Source organism: Medicago truncatula, chromosome 1, assembly GCF_003473485.1.
Source record: "Medicago truncatula cultivar Jemalong A17 chromosome 1, MtrunA17r5.0-ANR, whole genome shotgun sequence".
Taxonomy (NCBI): Eukaryota; Viridiplantae; Streptophyta; class Magnoliopsida; order Fabales; family Fabaceae; genus Medicago; species Medicago truncatula.
Window position 1 is genome coordinate 44,762,987 of NC_053042.1, and position 23,327 is coordinate 44,786,313.

The 23,327-nt window shown below is 31.2% G+C and overlaps 2 protein-coding genes across 2 annotated transcripts; both read right to left on the reverse strand.

Moving 5' to 3' along the window:
* Window positions 1-537: 537 nt before the first annotated feature.
* Window positions 538-7,277, reverse strand: LOC25484855 (phosphoglucan phosphatase DSP4, amyloplastic). The gene is made up of 14 exons (XM_013613862.2): window positions 6,973-7,277; window positions 6,797-6,896; window positions 6,653-6,697; window positions 6,205-6,310; window positions 5,642-5,718; window positions 5,468-5,544; window positions 5,280-5,360; window positions 4,743-4,875; window positions 3,620-3,679; window positions 2,922-2,978; window positions 2,363-2,458; window positions 1,928-1,987; window positions 1,171-1,278; window positions 538-923 (listed from the first exon to the last, which is right to left on the reverse strand). The coding sequence occupies exons 1-14, from the start codon at window positions 6,996-6,998 to the stop codon at window positions 792-794; spliced, it is 1,158 nt and encodes a 385-aa protein (XP_013469316.1). The 5' UTR covers window positions 6,999-7,277; the 3' UTR covers window positions 538-791.
* Window positions 7,278-12,327: 5,050 nt separating this feature from the next.
* Window positions 12,328-17,681, reverse strand: LOC25484857 (SEC12-like protein 1). Its single transcript, XM_013613865.3, has 10 exons — window positions 17,308-17,681; window positions 16,398-16,498; window positions 15,577-15,709; window positions 15,369-15,460; window positions 15,018-15,117; window positions 14,832-14,904; window positions 14,602-14,722; window positions 13,605-13,724; window positions 13,349-13,419; window positions 12,328-12,804 (listed from the first exon to the last, which is right to left on the reverse strand). The coding sequence occupies exons 1-10, from the start codon at window positions 17,482-17,484 to the stop codon at window positions 12,614-12,616; spliced, it is 1,179 nt and encodes a 392-aa protein (XP_013469319.1). The 5' UTR covers window positions 17,485-17,681; the 3' UTR covers window positions 12,328-12,613.
* Between the last annotated feature and the right edge of the window lie 5,646 nt (window positions 17,682-23,327).

Consider the following 23,327-nt stretch of genomic DNA (forward strand, 5'->3'; position numbering starts at 1 on the left):
GTTTATGTCAAACAAAAAAAAACTACTTTTTACATTATAACTACCATTTCTGTTACTTTTTTTTTTTTTGACAAAACCATTTTTGTTACTTAAAATCTAATAAATTGTTACCGTCAAAAAATCATATGTATTGTGCCCATAAGTATAACTCAACTGATAGCTTAAATGACATTGATTTGCAGATGTCTGGGATATAAACCAACAAGATGATGATATGTGAATGGATGTATCTAACTATATGCAGACATCATTCACATAAAAAAGCACAATAGGATCAAGTGTTGTACAATATACTACCTCCGTTCTTTTTTAATTGTCACATTTTGACATTTTACATAAACCAATACAATCAATAATTGTTACTACTTTTGATACAATAAGTTATACTTTTACTATAACGACCTTATATTTCGTTTCATATATTTCTCTCTCCGCCATAAATAATAAGAGTAATATTGATAAAACATCGTTTATTGTTGCATTGAACTTTGAAAGTGACAGTTAAATAGAAACAAAAAAATTCTCCAAAAGAGACACTTAAAAAGGAACAGAGGGAGTAACAATTTAACTCATTTATTTGTGCATGGTTTATTGGAAGTGTTGTACTAGTTAAAGAATGCTACAGACATTTGATTGCTAAGAAAGAAAATCAATAAGCTGTCGCATCCTAAATTTACACTAACTGTAACAGAGAGCCTAAGTGATGTTCAGACTCAATCTTTTATTAGATAAAGTACATTATATACTTGCATCTACTACTTTACACATCAACAAGCAAGTGCATTGATGGTTCAGAGATCCTCATTGGGAAGTGCTTCCAGAAACTCTATTATTCTGTTTCGTTCATCCTTCGTGAGATCAGGATCATCACCAGTCACTCTCTCCCGAAGGGAGGCACGGCCACTGTCCGCGTCATCAAGGACCTGTTCAAAGAGCATGAGATATGTGAAATCAAGAACTAACAGTGTATAGTAGAGACTTCTAATGACTCAAAAAAGAATAACGGACACAAACTCAGATGGTAAAATAAAACATATATGTACTGAAAATCCTTCGATTAAATAGGAATTATCAATGTGAGCAATATATGCTGTGGTACATTGTATGGTGTAAGAAGTTAACAGTAACAATTTTTTTTTCTAAACTATGTAGTTGAAACTTCAAACTTACTTCGATAAAATTGTTGACATGGCCATCTTTATTGGGAGAGGTTACAAGCTCATCGTTATTACATGTCCATTCTCCATCAACAATGTACTTGTACTCATAGCGCCCTTCCTGGTAGATAGAATATGGAAAAACTTATTTCTCACCGGTTTATTGAAATAAACTAAGATTTCTGTATACAGACTATGCATTCTGACATCTGAATGCTTAACAGACTAGATAAGTGATTAATAAATCACTCGATCCATCCTGTAATTATTCCATAACAGTCTGAAATGCAAATTTTGTCTGCATATGAAGTGACAATAGTAATTTTACATTAAACGGCACATGATTGAAGCTATTATATCATTGGTTATTAAATACAGCTGTACCCATATACATAAGATTGAGAGAAAGGAACTTATATACCGTAAAGCAACTTTATTAGATGATTTGATGTGTTAAACTCACATTTTAAAGCTGTACTATTTAGTACCAGATGAATTGTATGAATATAGATAGAAAAACAAATCTGGGGAGGAAAAAAGAAGAGAAAAAAAGTAAAAAAAATCCTCTGAAATTGAACATTTGTGCATTATTCAATAATCCCCTATTTACGAAACAATAAATACATTTTCCTATAAAATGTTTTGAATAAATTATTCAATAATCCCTTATTTTATTGTATTGTTGATCTCAAATTATTTGATCATTCGTCAATATGAGACGAACCTCTAAATTAACAACTGCATAGTTTTAACAAGTGAAGTGCACTTACAAACATTTCCTTCTTGAGAAACCATGAACCCTGTTTGTCATCGAAATTTAAGGGAACTCTCTGAAAAGGGATCAAAAGAAATCGAGTAAGTCTTTTTCACGAGTATATTAGCATATATTTAAACTTAGTAAATAATTCAAACTAGATAACTCAGATTATTTTAAAGAATAAGAATATTTGAATGACAGAAGTATCAGAATATTACGATGAAGGCTATATAATACAGCCTAAAAATCCCAACAGAAAAACAAAGGCCTACGTGTGGACATGTTTTAAAACATGATAAATGTTGTAATGGAAGTCTGAAGCAGTTTACTAGTTAATGGGGATGATGGTGCCATTTAAAAAATATTTCCATGTAATGTAGCATTAACTTTCTAAATTAAAAGGAGCTGAGACATTTCTTAAATCTAAACAAGAGATATCAAGATTCACCTGCCCCCATCCAATATCAAGTCCTGAAATTTCCACCGTAGAGCAATTGCGGTGTCCCCACGACAACGTGACAGGCTTCTTACTGAGGCCAGTAAGCTTTAAGGACCATAGATAAATAATGGTTAGTGATATGATCAAAATAAAATCAGTATGTAAATATACAATAACCAAATATTTGAGTTGATATAAAAAGGGAAGAGATTTACAAACAACAAACAGATAATATAGTATATATTATTCAATCATCTACTTAAGTGCCATGCAATATCCCAGGTCATGCTTCATATTCAAAGGAAAACATTTGTTTACTGGTAATATATAATTGACATTTGAATGAAGCAGTCAAACGATCCAACTGCATAAGAATTTCCATTTTTACATACACAATAGATGATTCTAGGTCCCTTGACAAATCTGTTAAATAGATTCAAGAAAATAAGTCTTCATTTTATACGAAGAAATTGTCTGCAACATCTGGACAGCTTTTTATGTTATAGCATCCAGCATTAGAATTCATAGTATAGCACAGACATATAAACAGAGAAATAAATTGACTCACAATATCGGCTGTTGCACTTTTTATGGCATCCAGCTTTGGAAAGCATGACCTTTTGCTCTGCAAGAATAAAAAGGTCAAGAGAACTCAACAATAACCCAATTTTGTTTTGCTCCAAAAGAAACTGGCTCAGAAGAATTATAATAATCAAACTGCAGAAATGAGAACTCTAAGACATAAAGGAAAAATATCGGAAAATATGCCACAGTTTTTGAGTAAAAAGGTCAACAGAACTCAACAATGACCCAATTTCATTTCTTAACATATAAATAATCAGAAAATATGCCACAATTTTTGAGTAAAACAACTGAGGAAAATATAATATCAAATAAGAATGAGGGAAAAATACTACATGTGAGAAAATCAATCTATCAGTTGGTTAACTGTCCTGCTACATAATTCATAAATAACCAAGTTACAAACTTGTTGTGTTCCAATCTAGTAGTGATGCAACTATAACCATTGTAGCATTTTCAACCAAATCATTATGCATAGAAATTATAAATGTTGTAAAATCAAATTCAGAAAGAAAAAAATGGAAAGAGTCGCTTCCGTTGAATTCAAGCAATTAGAAATATGGAAATCCATGCAAGATATCTTTGAGAGGTAATCCATGCAACATATTATCTACTAAGAACCTCAATAGACATATAGTAGAATGTGAAGTGAAACAATAAAAAAAAAATACTGAGAAGAATTACCAGAAGTAGTGTATTAGCCTCATTGAGTTTATAACCCTGAACCCAAAACATATATGCCAACTGAAACAAAACAAACTGTTAGACAATGACCAATGGAGATAAACTGATACACATCACTTCAAATTTGGCCTAGCTAGAAAACTTTGTAACCATGACGCATGATATGCATTAGTATTGGAGAAAAAGAAAATTCAACCCAACTAACTTGTGGAACTCTATCTTAATAGTAGTTTGGACTGGTTAACTATGATGTGAACGCCACAAAACTCAACTTTATGTTTAGCTTTCTCTACTGAGAAAATAAGAAAAATATCAATTTTAGAATTTTCTTTTCAGCCCTATCTTTCTAATATAAAATAACCAGCTTCAAAACACACCATGAAATTAGGAATTTATACAACTGGATGGCATGCACATGCACCAAAATCAAATGAACTCAAATGACCCTAGCAGTCACCAGATGCGCAGAATCAGTTTCTATAACTAGAATTTGTGATCACCAATTCAAAGGGCAACAACCATGTTGTTGTGGTATAAAAAAAAGTGTTACCAGAGTCGCAAGTAGTGGAGCAGAGCATCCGACCACAGGACAGAGGATAGTGGGAGGGCTACTATTCTAATTTTTTTGTATAAAATCTCAAAATTCATGAAGCAGAGAAATGCACAACACGGAAACAAGCCCTAAATCTCCAGAAATGTTTGTGTTTTTAGGATGAAATCCCTAGAGTACACCCACAAAAGGCCTAATGTGGGGCTTTTTAGCATTCCCGCTACACTGAAACGTGGAGCAGCAGATGATACTCTGGCGGCCACCCTTAAGCTCCCTCCTGTCCACTGCTATTGTGTGCTACACTTTTGATCTATACTCTTTTAGAAAACTCAATCAGGAGATGAAAATAAAAAGTTTCAGCAATGAAAACACATTTAAGAGACAAACTGCTGAAACCATTCAGCATGAGAGATCACCCAAAGCATTCAGCCCCAGTCCTTTCTTTATACAACATATTAAATGAAAAATCATTTCTTTCAGTATACCAAGAATTAACTCAAAAGCATATCAGCTTAAATATTTATGATTATCTGCTAGTAACATGTATATCAGAAATGAAAGCAAGAGACATACCGCAACAGCTGGAGCTCTTCCAAGGCCAGCAGTGCAATGTATATATGTCACACCTCCGTTAGAATTAATTGCCTTATATAATTTGCTAATTACAGCTGGAAGCCGCTTCCGTAAATCAAATGAATCGAAGTCCCTGAAACATACACGATATAATGTGAAAAGGTGCACGGCATACAAAGGCATCGGAATGTGTAATTCAAAAAGACATCACTTTTTAGTTGCGTATACCATGAGTAAATAAAAACGTTCGTGTTACACAAAATCACAAAATGCAGAAACGACTAAAGTTTTACCCATCAGGTACTATAAAATTAGAAACTGTCTATGCAAGGTGACATTACCAACTCATTTAGCCCAAAAATTCATTAGCTGTGAGAAGTAAAATATATTTAGAAAATGCAACAAAGTAATAGATTTTTGTGCGGTATTACTCTTTTACTCCTAGCCAATCCAAACCCGATAAGTTCTTCAATGATTATGATGATGATGATGATGATGATGATCATAATAATAATAACAAGTCATGCCATTACGAACCTTATCTCAGCACGCAAGTGTTGAATGTCATTGCATGAGTTGGCATATTCTCGTATGGCATCAATATCAACTCCAAAATATCTAACTAGTTTTAAGGAAATACAATTGTTTTGTTTGATAGATACAATATGTGCACCATGTCTCAAACGCTGAAAGCGAACCATAATAAACAAAAATGTTTAGGATACTCTAGATCTGAGTTTTGTTGCAAGCAAAATATAGTTTTCACTCCGATTTTACGCAGTTTATCAACATCTTCAGGAGTCTGGTAGTTTAAGATAAAAATAAAAGAAGTCAGAGGACCAAACTATATGTGACAGAACTGAATCATCAGGTATCCATAACTGAAACAAAAAGAAAACCTGCAGGCATGATCCAACAATCAAGTCCGGACGGATGAAGTTGTAGTTCATTCCTAATTCATGCCTATAAGTCAAAACTGTTTAGCACTTTGTTAGAAAGGGTTAACAAAATTAAATACTCAAAGAACAAAAGAACCATGCTCATAACACGAACTATCAGTTAATCCAAATTTTAGTCGAATACAAATATTATAAACACAGGGCTGTTACAATTAATATTAGCAAACATATGAACGTTACTCTAACAATTTGAAGTATTTTAGCGCATTTTACACGCACAGCAAACAATACAATCAACATGTATTATCAAGTAAAAGAAAATCTCTTTTTTCCCCAAAATGTCTTCCGAGTTTTTTTGTTTTGTTTTTGGTATTCAAACTAGAACAACAAAGTAGGTGTAAACTACATCAAATGAAAAAGAGTCCGATTTAAGAGGGCATAGAATACTGAAGAAAGCGTTAGGAGAAACAATCAACTTAAATCATTGTTTAATAAATATCCATATAACAGAATAATAAAGTTTGGTTGTTGGTAAATGAGAAGCACAATATGATTAAACATACCAGCACCCATGGCCTCTGTCATGTTATTACTGTATATCTCAGATTTCACCTCCTCCTCAACATCAGAGCTACTTGTCTCTGCACTTGGTATAGAACCAGAAGTAGCCTGCACAAACAAAATGTCGATCATGCTCCTTAACGAATATAAAGCAACAGTTCATAACTAGGCGATCTATCATTCTTGTTTTTGGGTTTTAATTTCTTGTATGGGGATATCTCCTACTCCTAGCTAGCTTTCTTTATATTCATTTTTTCCTCTCTAGCATACACCAAAATGAACAATGTTTCAAAAGTCATCAACATCGCTGATTGCTACAGCCACAGTAACTGCATCGCTCAAAATTGATTTAGTTATTATATAATTGAAACTAGAAATTATTCAACTGGGTTTTACGATCCAAACAAAAAGTATAGAATGAACAAACAAAAAAGTAAATTTTGAAGTTACCTTAAGTAGCATGGTTGGAGTGTAAATAGAGTTAGTGTTGATTCCCTGTGTACATGCAGCATTGCAAGAAGAAAAGATTGGAGAATTAGCATAGTGATTATTAGTTAATGCATTAAGAAAGTGAGAGAGAGAGAGAGAGCATACCAGGGATAGAGAAGAAGAAGATGAAGGAAGAAAGATGTTGTGGTGGCGAGCAGTAGAAGGAGGAGAAACAAGTGTGTGGAATTGTAAAACTGAGGAGGATCTGCAAATGAATATAAAGAATAAAGAGTAAGAAGCAATGGAATCTGATACTGATGATGGAGAATAATAGGACTAACCTGGGAAGATTCTGAAGACAGTTCATGATTATGATTATTGGAACTCAATTCTGATTCTGTTCTTGTTTCAGTTTCAGTTTCAGTTTCAGTTCACCTGTGTGTGTAACTAACTGTCTTTTGTGTTTGTGTTGTGTGGGGCTGGGATGATCTCAAGGATATTTCGTTTAAGATCCCTTTTTTCTCCTACCTTTTTATTATTATTATTATTATTTTCTTTATTATTCAAGTTTTGTATGATTCAAAGAGACAAGAAGATGCAAGATATTTCCATATCATTATCACTTGTCTCACTAATTCACTGCCGACTTACTTCACACCATAACCTCCGTTCATTTCCAAAATTAAAAATTAAAGGACAACAACATATTAACAACAACTTTTGTTTTAAGATCGCCAGTCGGTGTTATGGTGTTTCTTTGGCGGATCGGGGGTGAGGGGTGTCCTCCTGTTTTGGTTCGAAAGTTTGGTGAACCGATCGCTTTTGATTTGAGATCGGAAGTCAGTTATTTGGTTCAATTTTGATTTTGAACTTTTTTTGGTGTTTTTCGATGGACTAGAGGTTGAGAGGTGGTGGTAGCTAAATGATCCTTAGATCGAATATGGCTCAACTTTGGTGAGGAGGACTTGATGTTTCATTTAGACGGGTGTTCTTTTGAGGTAAGTAGTGGTGATGTGTGGTTTATGGATATCGTTTTTCAATGATCATTTCGTGAAGGAGTCTCTTTTAGGTGATGTTTATTTTGGTGTGTGTTGTCGGTGTTGAAGGTAGGGCTTTGCTAGGTGTTATGTGTAGGAGTGTTTTTTATGGTGTTTGTATTCTCCAAATTACCCTGTTCGTCTTAAGTATAGATTTGATTTTTAAATAAAATTTGTTGTTAAAAAAAACATATTCCATATGAGGAATTCTTCTATGGTCATAAGACCAAATAAATCGTGTTTGAGCAGATACACATAAAGATATTATCCTCATAATATTCAATCATTTTTTTATTAATAAAGTTTGGCAAAATTACACTTTTAGTCCATTAACTTAATTTTGGGTAACAGTTTGGTCCTTTATCTTTTTTTTTCATTTCAATTTGGTCCTTTTTGTCCATTTTCATATGAATTTTTAAGCTTAAAATTCATGATTTTATTTTCTTATGGTCCTTCAGTCTTCAGATCTATGATCCTCGTCTATGTTTGCATAAGAATATTAGATTTGAAGCTTGAAAATGTATATGAAAATGGACAAAAAGGACCAAATTGAAATGAAAAAAAGATAAAGGACCAAATTGTTACCTGAAATTAAGTTAAGGGACTAAAAGTGTAATTTTACCAAAAATTTTATATCCAAACATTATTTATTTGATATTGTGACCGTATTAGAATTTCTCGTCAAAATATCCATGTCAAACTATGATTTCTCTAATGTACATATATAAGCTCTGTTTGATAAAAATAGCGGATAGCTGATAGCCGATGACTTATAGCTGATAAGCTAATTGAAGTGTTTGGAAAAATTAGCGGTTCAATGGTTGATAAATGTAAAATGACATAAAAGGACATTTTTTTAAGAATAAAAAGGACTTTTTTTTTTTTTTCATTCTAATTTCTTTTTTTTTTTGGTCAAGTTTTCATTCTAATTTCTATGAAGACAAGAACAATTATCATTTTTAGGCCATAAAATTTACGTTACTAAGCCAAATTTTTCTATTTCTTACTCTGCTAAATTTACGTTACTATTAAGCCATAAAATTTTGTTAAAAAATTTACGATATCATTGGAATTCTTTCTTTGCTCTATTGTTTTCAATTATCATGCTGGACTATTATACATTTGTTAAAGTGTTTATCTTAACAACAATTATATTAATCCAAAATTAAGATAATCTTAAAAACAATCATGTTTTTTTAACAAACTTAACAACAATTATATTAATTCAAAATTAAGATAATCTTAACAACAACTATGTTAATACAAAGTAATAATCAAAATAAGTCTATCGCCTAATATTGCATAATAAAGCAGCAACATTGTTTAATAAATACATCATTATTTAATTTTATAATAAATTATAAAGGGTCTCTTCAAAAAAAAATAAAAAATTATAAAGGGTAAAAAAGATTTTAGAAAAAATAGTAAGGGTAAAAGTGGAAGAAAAATATAATAAGCTATACTCCCTCCATCCTAATTTATAAGCAAAAAACACTAATTCACATTTATTAAGAAAACTAACACTTAGTGATTTGAGGTATGATTTTTTGTGTTCTCCTTGGAATAAGTTTCATGGAAAGATGTAAAAATAATTCTCATTGGTTAAAAATTATGGAGAAAATAAAAAGGAGAACAAATTAAATGCAACTTGCATTTAATTTTACATTGGAAAAGATGATTTGTTTGAAGAAACATAAAAATAGCATAAAAGTTGATCTTTTTTGCTTATATTTTGAGACAAAGAAAATGAGATTTTTTTGCTTATATTTTAGGACGGAGGGAGTAAGCTATAAGCTCAAACGCTACTTGGAATAGTTTCTGAAAAATAGTTTATAAACTCATGGTGAAAAAGTATTATCAAACAGAGCTTTTTTTTTATCAAACGAGCTTATAAGCTATAAACTAATTGAGATGTGTTACCAAACAGTCTCATAGTGAGTGTTACACGAGCCTACCAGTTGAAATGAAAAAATTGTGTGAAACATCGTTTTAGCCTTCAAAATTACTCCACAACGGTTCGGTAATATGACATTGATTTTAATCTTTATAAAGCTTTTTATGTTGCAAAGAGAAAAACTTTTCCTAAAAATATGTTCAAGAAAATAAAAGCTTTTGCAAAAAGTGAGAAGATAAAGGTAAGAAAATCACACAACTAATTTTCAATAGATGATTATCTAACCAGGTACTTACCTCTGGACTCTAGTCTCTTTATAGTCAGTTATTTCATTGTAATAGGGTTGATCATTTGAATTTGGATGCCTTGAGCAAATCATTATATGATGTTCCTATAAAGTTTTTTAACAAAAAATACACATAGATAAAAGAAACGAACCGAAAGATTTGCACATTTACATTGACATTATGCAAAAAGAACATGAGTATAGATTTTTGAAATGTTTACTAAATGGCTTCTAAACTAGATTCATGCTCCAAAATCTACACTCGACACTTGAGAATTTTATAACTAAAGAGAGCAAGTTTTACACAATAGCACACATGGATCATAATTCAATGGTTATATTCATAAACAACTATAAAGAGACTTCTTCCTCGTCCTTCAAGAAATTGTTTGATTTTTTACTATTATATTGAGCATGACATGATGGAGATTTTGCATGTTGAAAAGATAATAGCTCAAAGTACTAAAATGTTGAAAAGATAATGGCTCAATATTTTCATTGTAAAACCGAACTATGACATTTTGGATTAGGGCATATGTCAGTGACATAGATTTACTTAAACTAGCTAAACAAGGTTTGCTAGGTAATGGAACCAAATTTAAAGTGTTAAAGATTGACAATGACCTGAAGTTTGTTTCAAAGCAATTAATGAGTTTTGCACGCAATAATGTATTAACAGAATAGGGTCGTAGTAGGAACACCGCAACAAAATAACCTAGCTGAACGCATGAAAATAACCATTTTGGAGAGTGTATTAGATGAATGCTTTAAAGAGTTAGGTTGCCCAAGATTTCTTGGGGAGAAGTTGTGAGTACTAGCAAGCTTGATCAATAAATTCCCGTCAACATGAATAAGCTTCAAGACACCTATGAAAACGTGAAGTGGGAAACTGATATTCTACTCTAATTTAAAAGGTTTTCAGAACTTTGACATTTGCGTAAGTCAAACAAACAAATTTTCTCCCCAATATTAAAATCTCTCTCCCTTTGTTGAACCAATTGAACTATATCTTAACCCCTTGAACTTTTAATTTTTTTAGTAAGTAAACCAGTTACGTCTAGTCGGTTAATTATTCTTTGCTAATATATGTGTGCAATCACATGAGAACCGGATTAGAAATATTTAGAATTGAGAGATTCAATCAATTTTCAGCCGCCCAACAAGATGAGTTCAATAGTCAAAGTATAGTTATCATAAACTCAAACACAGATCAAAGCATCGTGTTAATTTATTTAGAAATACTCTAGTAGTAGCGCTATCTAGTATTATTATGATAGTAATTAAGATAAACTATATAACAAAATAAAACCATGCATAGCTAGCTTGCAACATTTTTCATATTCTCTTTGATGCTGCTGCTGCTTAGAACAGGAGTCTCTAAGATTGAAGTGAAAGACCATGAATGCTAATGACAGCAACACTTAATCTCAGTTAATAGGTACTGAGGTTTACCTTAATGAGTGATTTTTTTAGCCATTTAACCAACAAAAAGTTACTAGTAATACAAGGGAATAAAAAATAGCATTCCTACATACATGTGCAGAGATCCCAATTGTAGCTGACATTAGGTTTATCTTAATTATTTTTGCTATCATCTCGATTCAAGAAAAGAACTGCATTTATTATCAAAACTTAAAATAAAATTAGGCAAACCTTAACAAGTGTTCAACATACACATGTACTCTATTGAATTTGTGTATTCAAACATTAAAAAAAAAAAAACGCAAACCTTTCATATTTTGAACGCTAACATATACCGGTATTGTTTGAGCACTTGTTATTTGATCTGTAAAATTATCGATACTCTTATGTATGCTTGACGATGTTCAGTTATAGTTGATAATGATAAAAACAAGTAATAGAGTACTTCGAAACAATGCGATGGGTGTATTTACTATGCAAGATCTTGAATTTTGCAGGCAAGGAGCCTTATATTTTTGGAGATAGATCGTCTAACTTTGAGTTCTCTACCTTTAGAAAACTTTAGGCATAAAAAGGAGTGTGAAAATTTTGGAGAGAAAATGGAGGAAAATAACGTGAGAGAAACAAAAAGATGAGAGATAGAAAGGTAGGTGCCTTTCTCGCCTAAAAGGTAGAGAATTTTAACCCCTATCTTCCCACTCAAATATAGCAAATACGAAAGAGCTTGAAATCGAAAGAGAATTCTCAAAAGAAATCATATTAGTCATCGTGACCTTAGCTCAATTGGTATGGACAATACATAATATATACGAGATTCAAACTCCGGCCACCGCAAAAAAAAAAAAAAAAAAGTATGAAAAAGACATGTATAAATGTATAACATGCTGTGTGTATAGAATAGAAAATTAACTAACTATCAACAAACACTAATCAACTAAAACTTTAACTAAATAGTTGAATTATTACTCTGATAACTAGTGTTTCGGGGCACTTGTTATGAAAACAAAAAGATTATGTAAACTTACTTAAAACAATGAATCAGTGTGGGATGGGATCATTTTCTCGTAAATCCATTCATGGTTGCATAACAGCCTCAATATCATCTTGCAAATTTCAAGAAACAATTTGACTATTTCTATTTTAAAATTCAAGTACATATCACAATAATGGCCTTTTGGGTTTAAAATTTTCAGCAAAAAGAACAGGAAACAAAAGTAAAAATTCTTGTGATGGCAATCAATTGCCTAATTCTACATGTGTAAACAGTCTCTCCTGAGTTGAATTTTGATACCACTAACAGCTACTGATACTACTTCCAATCGAACAATAACACGTAGACGCGGTCACATATCTACTGGTCCCCATTGATCATCAAATGATTGAGGGTCTCTCATCATTGGTTTAAACCTTGGCCTAGCTGGTTGGTTTTTTCCCATTGGAAATCCCCAGAATGAATCAGAGTTCTCGAAGAATATGTAAAATGCAACTGCTGACACTAAAAATAGTCCTAAAAGCACCAAGTATATCTGCCACTCTGCAGGTTTCACAACAAACATTAAATGTCAAATTCAACGAACATTATATTCTGAGCTGTGCTACTTTACCACGCAAATTTGACAACAAATTTCGAAAACAATATGGATGGTTGGCGCAATTTAAATGTGGTTAATGAATATAACAAGGTGCCACAATCATTAATCATCCGCTAAATGTAATTAACCGCAATATTAAACATCATTAACCATGATTTTTCAGGTGTTCATTTAAACGCAAATTGTGGTCAATGGATATCATGTTTATTTTATCACGTGAAGATCGCGGTCAATGACGTTCAAAATCGTGTCTAATCACGTTAAATGGACAGTTAATAAGTTACAACACCATGTCATGTTCATTAACCATTCACCGAGTGTAATTAACCACATATTTGAACGACATTAACCATCCATCTGAATTAATGTTGATTTTTGTTAAATTTTTTAGTCAAAGTATTATTTCTGTTATATTCTATGGTCTCAGAAAGGACGATTGTGAATGTGTTTGTATGCATGCGCGCGAGCATATGGAAGAGAGATAACCTTTCCAATCTTTAGGTACATTCAGTTTAGTGACCAATGCTCCCCATTCTACTGAGGTTGTAAGTACAACCCTGCATAAAATAATAAAAGCTCAAGTGAATAGCCAAAACCAAGAGAACTGGTTTATTAGGCCAATAGATTGAAGTTATAGGCCACTGCATGTTTTAACTTTTAACATTGAAACAAATAGCTTAACCCCAAAAGTGTGTTCATGATGATTGATATCAATCAAGAAGGTACCAGTGTGGATATTTACCTTTCACTAGGACAGAAATCCAATGTTGCGATAGTTGTACCGAGGTGTAGTCTCTTGCTATAATGGTGTATCTGCATCTTTTTTACTTCAACTACACATATGTCTCCATCTTTACTTGCCCTAAAATTACAGAAATCTGATGAGATCAAGATTACACAAGCAAGGTGCTCGTCATATCACAGTAGTTTACCTTTTAAAATAATTGGACTAATTTTATCTGTGATGCATGGTAGACTCCATTAATATTTTCAAAACCTATGTTGACTATAACGATTCTGAAAGGATTTACGTTCGAATTGACCAGCAAATTTTAGAAACAAACTTTTTTATAACAAGTTAGTTTGTCTGCAATCAACTCAAGTGTTTTTCACCCATTAAATTAAATATGATATTTTAAGAAGAAAAGTTGCTCTTGATTTAAGTCTTATTATTGTAAACTTAATTTCCAAAAGTATTTGTTCAAATCCATATCAAATTGAAGAGCCCAAAAGAGAAGCCTTAGTTCTGAGATATGACAAACATGGCATGGGACAAAACAGCATAGAACTTCAAAAAAGCCCTTCTCAAATATTTCATGAAAACCTAAAATAGCTATAACTTTCTCAAAAAAACCTTTTTAAAAAACTCACATAAAATATATTGCATTTTTTTAAAAGCTCGTCCTTATAAACAATTCCAAAACTGTAATTGTAAGGAAAGGAATTCTAGAAGTTTCACAATAAAACCCTTAAAAACACAAATGTGATACCCTGCTAGGGAAGCAAATTGTATAAGACATAAATTAGAAATTAGCATTGTAAGGTAGAATAATAAGTGTTTAAGAAAATAATTTGGTAATCTCTAGGACCTAGATGACTTGATCATGATCAGTTCAAAAACATTGTTTTCTTCACCCTTCACAGTTTTGGCAATACAATCAAAATCCACCTTGCTATCCAGATGACTTAAATATGCTTACAAAACAATTGATATGTACAAGGTAAATATAGGTTCTTACAGAGAAAGGTATTTCCCGTCGTGGCTAACGGCCATTGCTGAAGCAGACTTTCTAAGCAGCCTCTTGTGCCCTATTTTGTTCCATGAACTCATGTCCCAAACCGCTGTAAGAGACTTATCCCCTAATCAAAATTAGAGGTACCAATGATTAAGGTCATACTTGATCAAAAGAAAGTTGACAGATATACAAATACAATACTATAGAATTTACTCAAAACAAGATACTCATACCTTTTTGAACAGCGCCAAATAGAAATGGTTTGGTTCCATCCTTGGAAAATCGACATAATTCAATTTTTTCATCCTAAAGAGACAAAAAGGAAATTTTGGATAAAGGGGTATGAGTAAAGTCACAGATTCTTGTGAAAAAAAAATCTTCAGATCCTTCCAAAGGTCCTTAAATGAAAAAGACTATACCGAGTTGCGAGACAGAGTGGTCACAGGAACACCGTCTTCAACCTTCCAGATTCTCGCTGAACCATCAGTAGAAGTTGAAGCTAGAAATTCTGAGTCTAGACTGAAGTATGACAAAACAAAAGACAACATGGTCAGTATCAATGTCATCAAAGTTTCACAGGATTAAGATGCTCATAATATAAGCACACTATTATTGTCTAAAACATTTTATCTCCATAGTCCAATTATTGGAGGCACGGCAAGGTAATTCTAGTTGCAAATTTTATTAAGTATTTATTAGAATTCTCCTGGATGCTTAGATGAATGCATCTTTTAGAAGGATCAAGATAGAGTTGCTTAGTAATTTTGTACCTAAAATCCATATCCCGGACAGATTTGTGTGCTCTTGGTTCATCCAAAATTATGCGCATGCTAGGCCACTCCATAATTCTGAGATGTCCATCCTACAAGTGTTAAAGACAGAAGTAAAACATACAGGACACAATTCTTAAGAGGACAAAAAATCAAAGTGCCGCACACAACACAAAAACAATTTGTTGGAATCTAAAGTGATGCTTACCGACCCACCAGCAGCAAATTTAGATCCATCAACACTAAAAGTAATACATGTCTGGGAACAAATACCCTGTAGAGGGGTCAGTTCCTTGGCCAACAGTTTCATGTTTGCTTCATGACCATACAGCTCAAACAATCTGCAAGACATGAAGAAATACTTCAATCTAAATCATATAACTCCAGGCAAAATATCTGCTAGCTACTCTTAAGAAACAAGTACGGCTGCACCGCTAGCTTATAACATATAAGCTCGAATGATCGAAATAGAACTGTTAGTAATGGTCTTCTCTCGAAAACTTAGTGTTTTTCGAGATGCCACGTCAAGTAGCGTTTGAGCTTATAGTGTGTCATATTATCTCTAATTTTTACTCTCAATATCATTATTCAAAAAATATAAAAATAATTTTTATGTCATTTTATATTTGTCAGTTAGTTCAACCGCTAATTTTACCAAACAATTCAAATTCAATTTGCTAGTTTATTTGTTAGCTTATCCACTATCCGCTAGCTTATCAATCATCTGCTATGTTTTACCAAACAGAGCTTATAACTACTATGTCATACACTCTCCTAGCTCAAGGAAATAACAACAAAAAACTGTGCAAAAAGATTTGGAACAACTGAGCATGCAGCATTATATTGTCCTTTAAAAAGTTAAAGGAACAGAAAATGTTGGTCTTCTGATCCTGCCGTTACTTAAAGTGGTAGCTTTTATTTTGAGAAATGTAATGTTGAAACAAATTGCAAAATTAGTTTTCAATAGATATAATTATTCATAAAAGAGAGCAAGGTTTCAATCCCATGGCTATTAGAAAAGAAGCTTACTTGCAGCTACCATTGCTCAAAGAGCACATGAAATCATCACCGCTAGGATGCACAGCAATGGCAACAGGATCACCTTCCTCGGCTTCTAACACAAAGTTGGTCTGAAAGATTAATCAAACAAAAATCTCATGAGAATCAAAGAAAAACCGCATTTCCATGATCCAAAGACTCGAGATTAAAACCACTCTTCAAAAGCAGAATTATTGCATAATAACTACTTCCACCAACAATCTTGTTCAGGAAAAAACAATTTCTCAGCTAAAACCAAAAGGGAATGCACAAAATAAATCTTTTTTAATATGCATCACTCTACATAGGACCTGTTTGGATTGACTTATTTCCGGTTACCTACTGGTATAAACATTTGTCACATCATTAGGAGAGCTTATAACATGTTCATAAACTGTTTTCAACTTATTTCTACAAGCTCTCCAAAATAGCTTATGATACAGCTTATAGGTTATATACAGGCATTCCTTAAAAAAAAAAAAAGGTTATATACAGGCATAAGCATTTGTGAGATTATTAGGAGAGCTTATGACATCTTCATAAACCGTTTACAACTTATTTCTATAAGCTCTTCGAAATAGCTTATCAAAACAACTTACAACTTATAACTTATAATTAAACAGTTTGACTTTATTTTATCTTTTGTTGTAGAGATATCTTATATATAGGTATTTATGCTATAAGGGTTTAGTTAAGTTTTTTTTGAAGAAGGGGTTTAGTTAAGTTGTTTATCCAAACATGAACATATATATACATACACAAATCCAACATATTAAAAAACAACAATCTCTAAACTTAAAATAAAAAGGGTATGCACAAAACAGTTTAATATTTCAAATAGCTCAGTCTCTACACACATACATATACATATACATATAGTTTGAGAATTTAAGAGGAATACCAAAGGGGAAGTAGACAAAGAAACGGTTATAGGGTCAAAGGAGAAAATCTGAAGCAAAGCAGGACAAGAATTTCCACGCTTGGACCTTCCAAGAACAACTAGGTTGAGATTTTCGGGTCTCCGAATCCATGACCCGCAAGTAACCGGACCCTGAGGTGACCCAGCATCATTCTCCATCCAAATTCTCAGAAATTTGAAATATGGATTCAAAGTTTGCTTCTTTTTTCAATTGGGTCACTGAAAATCAAGGGTTTTTTTTATGAAAATCGTTGATTGGAATTTCGTCTGTAGAATGCAATGTTATATAGAAATATCCGAAGAGGAAAGAGAGGGTCACTAGCACAAGTTGTTGTTTTTTTTTATTTTTTTTGACAAAATAGCACAAGTTGTTGTTGTTTTTGTTTATTGATTTGATTAATGAAACAAACAACGTATAACGTTTTTTAATGGCACATACACGAGGTAGACAGACATGTCTCAACTTTATTGTTTGATCGTTTGCTTTTTTCAAGTCGTAGATTGAATGATGATTGTGATAATAGTGTGGTGTGTTATGAAGATAATAAATTTTTAGATCATGTTTTATATTTGTAAAGATGATTTTTATGAAAATTTACTTGTAGTTATTTTAAATTACGTTTGTTATGTTTTTTTAAGAAAAAAAATAATTTGTTTTAAAAAATTATTTTTAAGAGTATTATCTAAAAATGGTTTAAAATGAAAAATAAAAAATTATTACGATTAAATTTTCAAAAAATAGATTTTTAGAGAAAATAAATGCTAAAATATTGAAGTGGTTTTGTAAAAAAAAATCTTTTTTTATATAGTTATATTCAAACAAACTAAAATATTAAGTGGTTTTTATTATCATAAATGAATACAAATTATATCATGATTTTTAATAAAATCTTTAAAACTTAATCTGTAAAAAATTTAACATCGAAAACTCCAAATCATCTTATTGAATGTCAAAATGGTCTTAAAGATGAGCCTTTTTTTCCCTCTAAACTAAAACTAATCACCTTATTATTTTTTTCCTCTTTTCTAGTTGAAAATTTTCGGTGATACTAGACGAGATACTAGATGAGCTTATAATGTTTTTTATTTTTATTTTTTATGAGCCTGTATTATATTTTTTAAGACACCACTTGAGTAATCATAAGAAAAACGCAGTGTTTATGTGTATACAATAAAGCCCTACAATAATATATATTTTTTGGCTATTTGCTATTTCTTTATCGAAGAAAGTCTTACTATAATAATCCAAAAAAAAAAGTCTTAATGTAAAAAAGTGTTTGAATATTTGAAATGATTTGTTTAGTGGGAAGGGATGATATAAATGGGTACGGCAAACATTGTCAACTGTGTGGATATTCGTTAAAGATTACGCGGCATTATACAATGATCGTTGAGATGTGCCGCATCGTGACAAATTGACCATACCACATACAAAGTGAAGTACAACTAGTTTAAGCCCTTGCTTTTTGCTATGCTATGTGATTCTTTATACACGAAATATGTGAAAATTGATGTCGACTCAAATTTGTAAAGTCCACTTTGATTAAAGTTGAGTGATTTAAGTTTTGAATATGGTTATGATAAAAGTTCCCCTAAAAAAATACGATTATGATAAAAGTAATTTTTGAAAGAAAATGCTACTAGACAGCGGTAATGTGGAGGTTAGAATGTCGACCATTTTTTTTTTCTTCCAAAGATAACGGCGTATAAAGAAAAACCAAAAAGGAAAAGAGAAAGAAACATAAATAAACTACACTTATAAAACCAAGTTCTTATAGAGTCTGTAACGAGGAAGTTTGATGAATCGGCCTGAGAGGAATGATAGACCTTGAGATCTACGTTAGAGGAAATATCTAGTTTAACTTATCTAAAAACTCGATACAATGATTTTCTTTTCAAAAAGTGTTAAAAAATGAGATGTCAATTGTGATAAATTAAAACTTCAGTGTCTTGGATCGATGTAGCAAATTTGTGGAACCTTGAAGTTTGATTATGAAAGATATTTAGACAGTGAAGAGAGTCTTTGAAACATATTACATCACTGTAAGCATATGTTTTTGTTAGCAGTGAAATAACATTAAACATGCGTCTAGCCTAACACTCCAATCACTAGCTTCTGAATTCTCACATTTAAATGGCTTTGAACGCACGTTGGCGGTGAAGTAACACTATCCCAAACAAGTGTTAATTCATATGCTTAGACCAATAAAAGCCCTTGGTAAATGGCGTGAAGCTCAACATGAAGGAATTTGGAGGACTTGACAAAAGTCCCGAGCAACGTGATATCCAAAAATCGAAAGAGTGACGAAGCTGATCATTGTCGAAACTTAGAGACGGATGGAGTATCACATAGGGGGGGGGGGGGGGGGGGGGGGGGGGGGTATAATATGGACACATTTTTTTTAATTTCATATCATATAATTCCAAATGTGTCAAATTATGACCACCGTTGTTGTTAAAACTTGGTCTAATTGGATTCAACATATTTCAAATTTTTTAAACTAGCATGGACACCCGTGCCAAGCACGGGTTAGAATGTCGTCGCATATATTATACTAACAAAAATCATATACTTTAAGTCTTAAAATTTTGGATGAAGTTGTGGTGGTATTATTATCACTTGTGTGGTTTCCTCTTTCCCCAAATTGTCGATCTACATCAGTTTAAGCTTTCACATAAAGCTCAGCTGTGGTATCACATCTCCGTTAGACATTGTGAGGGAGCGAGAGTTGTTCTTGGTGGTGGACTACAAACACAAAGATCCTGACACTTAATGGAGAGATGTTAATGTGTCAAGTGTGAGTTAAAATTTTATATTGTATGCAATAGTAGATATGAGAAAAATTTAAGTGAGATGACTCACATACATAATGCTTTCAGACTTTGAAAGAATATGTGATGTGAATCTCACTTCTGTGATTGTTCTTAGTCTAATGTGATAATATAATCCAATGTAGGATCTTTGCCTAATGTGATGAGTTGTTTCGTTAGTTTTTGAGTGTCATTTGTTTAATTTTTATCTTAAATTTTAGTTTTTGAATGTCATTCGCTTTCATGAAGAAGAAAAAAAAATTCAACCTTTATCATTTAAAATTCCTTCACTTTTGTTATTTCATGGGATCTTGCAATAGAAAAATGTAGATGTATTTTGATGAGTTGACAAAATACATATTTATTGGGCATTTTAAATAGATGTACATATTTTAATAAGTCTAATATTTTGGTAGCAAACTTCTTCAACAAATCCATAAAATCACCATCAATTCATTATGTTTCCTATACTCTCACGAATACACCAGAAAGTTTATCAGTAATACATAATTTAATTTCTCCACTCTCATTGGCAGATCCAATTTCATCTTTTCTACGAACACATAGAAGTAACATGTATACTATGACCCTAGATTTTTTTTTTTGTCAAAGTGATAATAGATTAGAGCCTCTTAAGCATGTGGATAGTAGTTCAATTTCTGTCTCATGCGTATTGAAAATATTTGGATGAGATGAGAGAACTCACCTTATGTGTCCTGCAGATTTTCGAACCAAGATTAGTCATTGTTAAACGGTGGTGTAAACTCCTACCAATTTCATAATAACTCGATAAAATATCAAATATAAAGTTAGTCAGCAAACTTAATTGATACATTTAATTAGTATATCTAAAAAAACATTAAAAATCAATATTTATTAATAATGATAATAATAATAACAATAATATTTGAAAATTGATAATTTCAGCAAACATTTATTTTGTATTACTTTCAACCGAGATTTTTCATTGATAAGTTAATCAATTGTTAGAGCATCCATAACGGTCCTCTCCGTTTGATTGTTTAAATGAGTCTCGTATGTAAAGATCACTTGTTGTTATATAATTAATATTTAATAAGATTTAATCTCTCAAACTCTAGAGGTATTTTACCAGATTAACTTAAGGACTTTCTCTGAGTTTGTTTCTTTTCTTTTCCTCATCTTCTTTTGTTATTGTTTCCTTTTATTCGTACGTTTAGAGCGTGATACAACTGGTTCATAATTGAACCCCATTTAACTAAAAAAAATAAAATATCTCTCAAACTCAACCCTTCAAAAATATATCAAATGGGCCTTAGTAATAAATATGTATCAGTAAATTTTGACACTAATGTATTTATTCATTCATAATTATCTAATATTTGAAATATTAAATCAGTTCAATTATAAATTAAAAAAAAAAGTATATTTTTTCAATCCTGTTAATAATTCAAAAAAATAACTAAAATTCGAAAAGATAAAAAAAAAAGATTGGAAATTACACGGTTTAAGTAACAACTTTGCATATGGTCGAAATCATAGTAAATAAACAAAAAAGTACTATGATTGACAATGACAGAATTTACAACGAAGTGATCATGTGTAACACACAAATAATAGGAGAGCGAGGGTGTCTATAAAAATACGATTCTAAATAGAAGAAAGATCCTATTGTAGATGGTCTTAACCACCCTTGAGTGAGAAAATAATTATTTCATGCTATTATTTATAAGATCATCATGAGAAATAAAATCAATCATGTAATAAATTAATATTCAACAGTGTTTCAAAAAGTAGTAAGAATTGATTTATATAAACAGAAAATCAAAACAAACTGAGTCATGCTATGATGATGAAATCACAAAAACAAACGAAAGAAAAATTAAAATATAAGGAAAGGTCTTATTTAACTAAAAGGGAAAGAATTTTTATTTTTTTTAAGGGGTGATTTAAGGGCAAAATTGACCATAAATTGACCCCAGAAACTAACATTTTTCCCTTCCCTCTATAAATTTACAAACAACTAATATTTGCTTAAAAAAAAAAAAAAGAACCCAACACAAAGACGAAATAAATAAGTGGAACAAATCTTTCTCTCAAAATAGGTTGTTATGAATTATCGACCAATTAATATTTGTAAAGTCTGTTTAGAAGATTAATAATTTTAACTTTGAGTAAAAAAATTAATTTTTGAAAATATATAATAAAAAAAAAAACACGAAAGTGATTTAAGTAATTTAATCTAAAATAAATGGAAATGAGATAGAAAATGATCTGACAAACAACAGGGTTTGTTGATTTATACATCTATATATATCATTTTGTTTGAATTATTTATAGAGGATTTGGAAATTTTTACTATGTATATAAACTTTTTAGTTAATGTCCTCGTGAGCAAAGTTAAGTTGGTATGGACAATGCATAATATATGTAAGGTCCGGATTCTGCACTTCATTGATTTTTTTTCTCTATTTATCTCTTCCTCTCAATATTTTTTCGTACTATTTGTTATATTCTTCTTCCCAATGTTTTTCATACTATTTCTTATTATGTGCTTGTTTGACACCAATAACGGAAAATGTAGACAAACATGTGTAGTAATCGAATAAGATAATTGGTTTTGGAGACACTGAAAAAATTAGAGTAGTAAGTTTTTGTTTTTTTTCTTTTACAAATAGTGAGTATTGTTGAAAACTCAAAAATAAATAAAATTGAAAAGAATTTTGAAATCTTTAGTTCAATATCAGAATTGTAAGAAGAATGGTGAAATTAGAATCAATATCTATAAAAAAAATTCAAGCAAATCACTACATTAACGTATAGATCCAAAATTTGCTGCAAAAATAATTTATAATATATATTATAATTATAAAAAAATTACATCATGCGAAAATGAAAAAAAAAAGTATAAAGTTGTTTTTAAAAACATATGAGTAAATAAAAAACATATGAGTAATTTATTTTATACTTATCACAAATATTTTTATTTTTTTTCACAAATAATATGAACTTAAATAATGTTTTTTTATGTACTATTAATTCAATCATTCCTTATATATAAATAAAAACCTTTTTCTTTGACCCTTCTTATCACCGTTGTTTTTTATTTTTTTGCTTCTACAAATAATATGAACCTTTTTATAGAAACAAATAATATGAACTTAATCAATGTTTTTTATACACCACCACATCATTCCTTATAGAGAAAAACG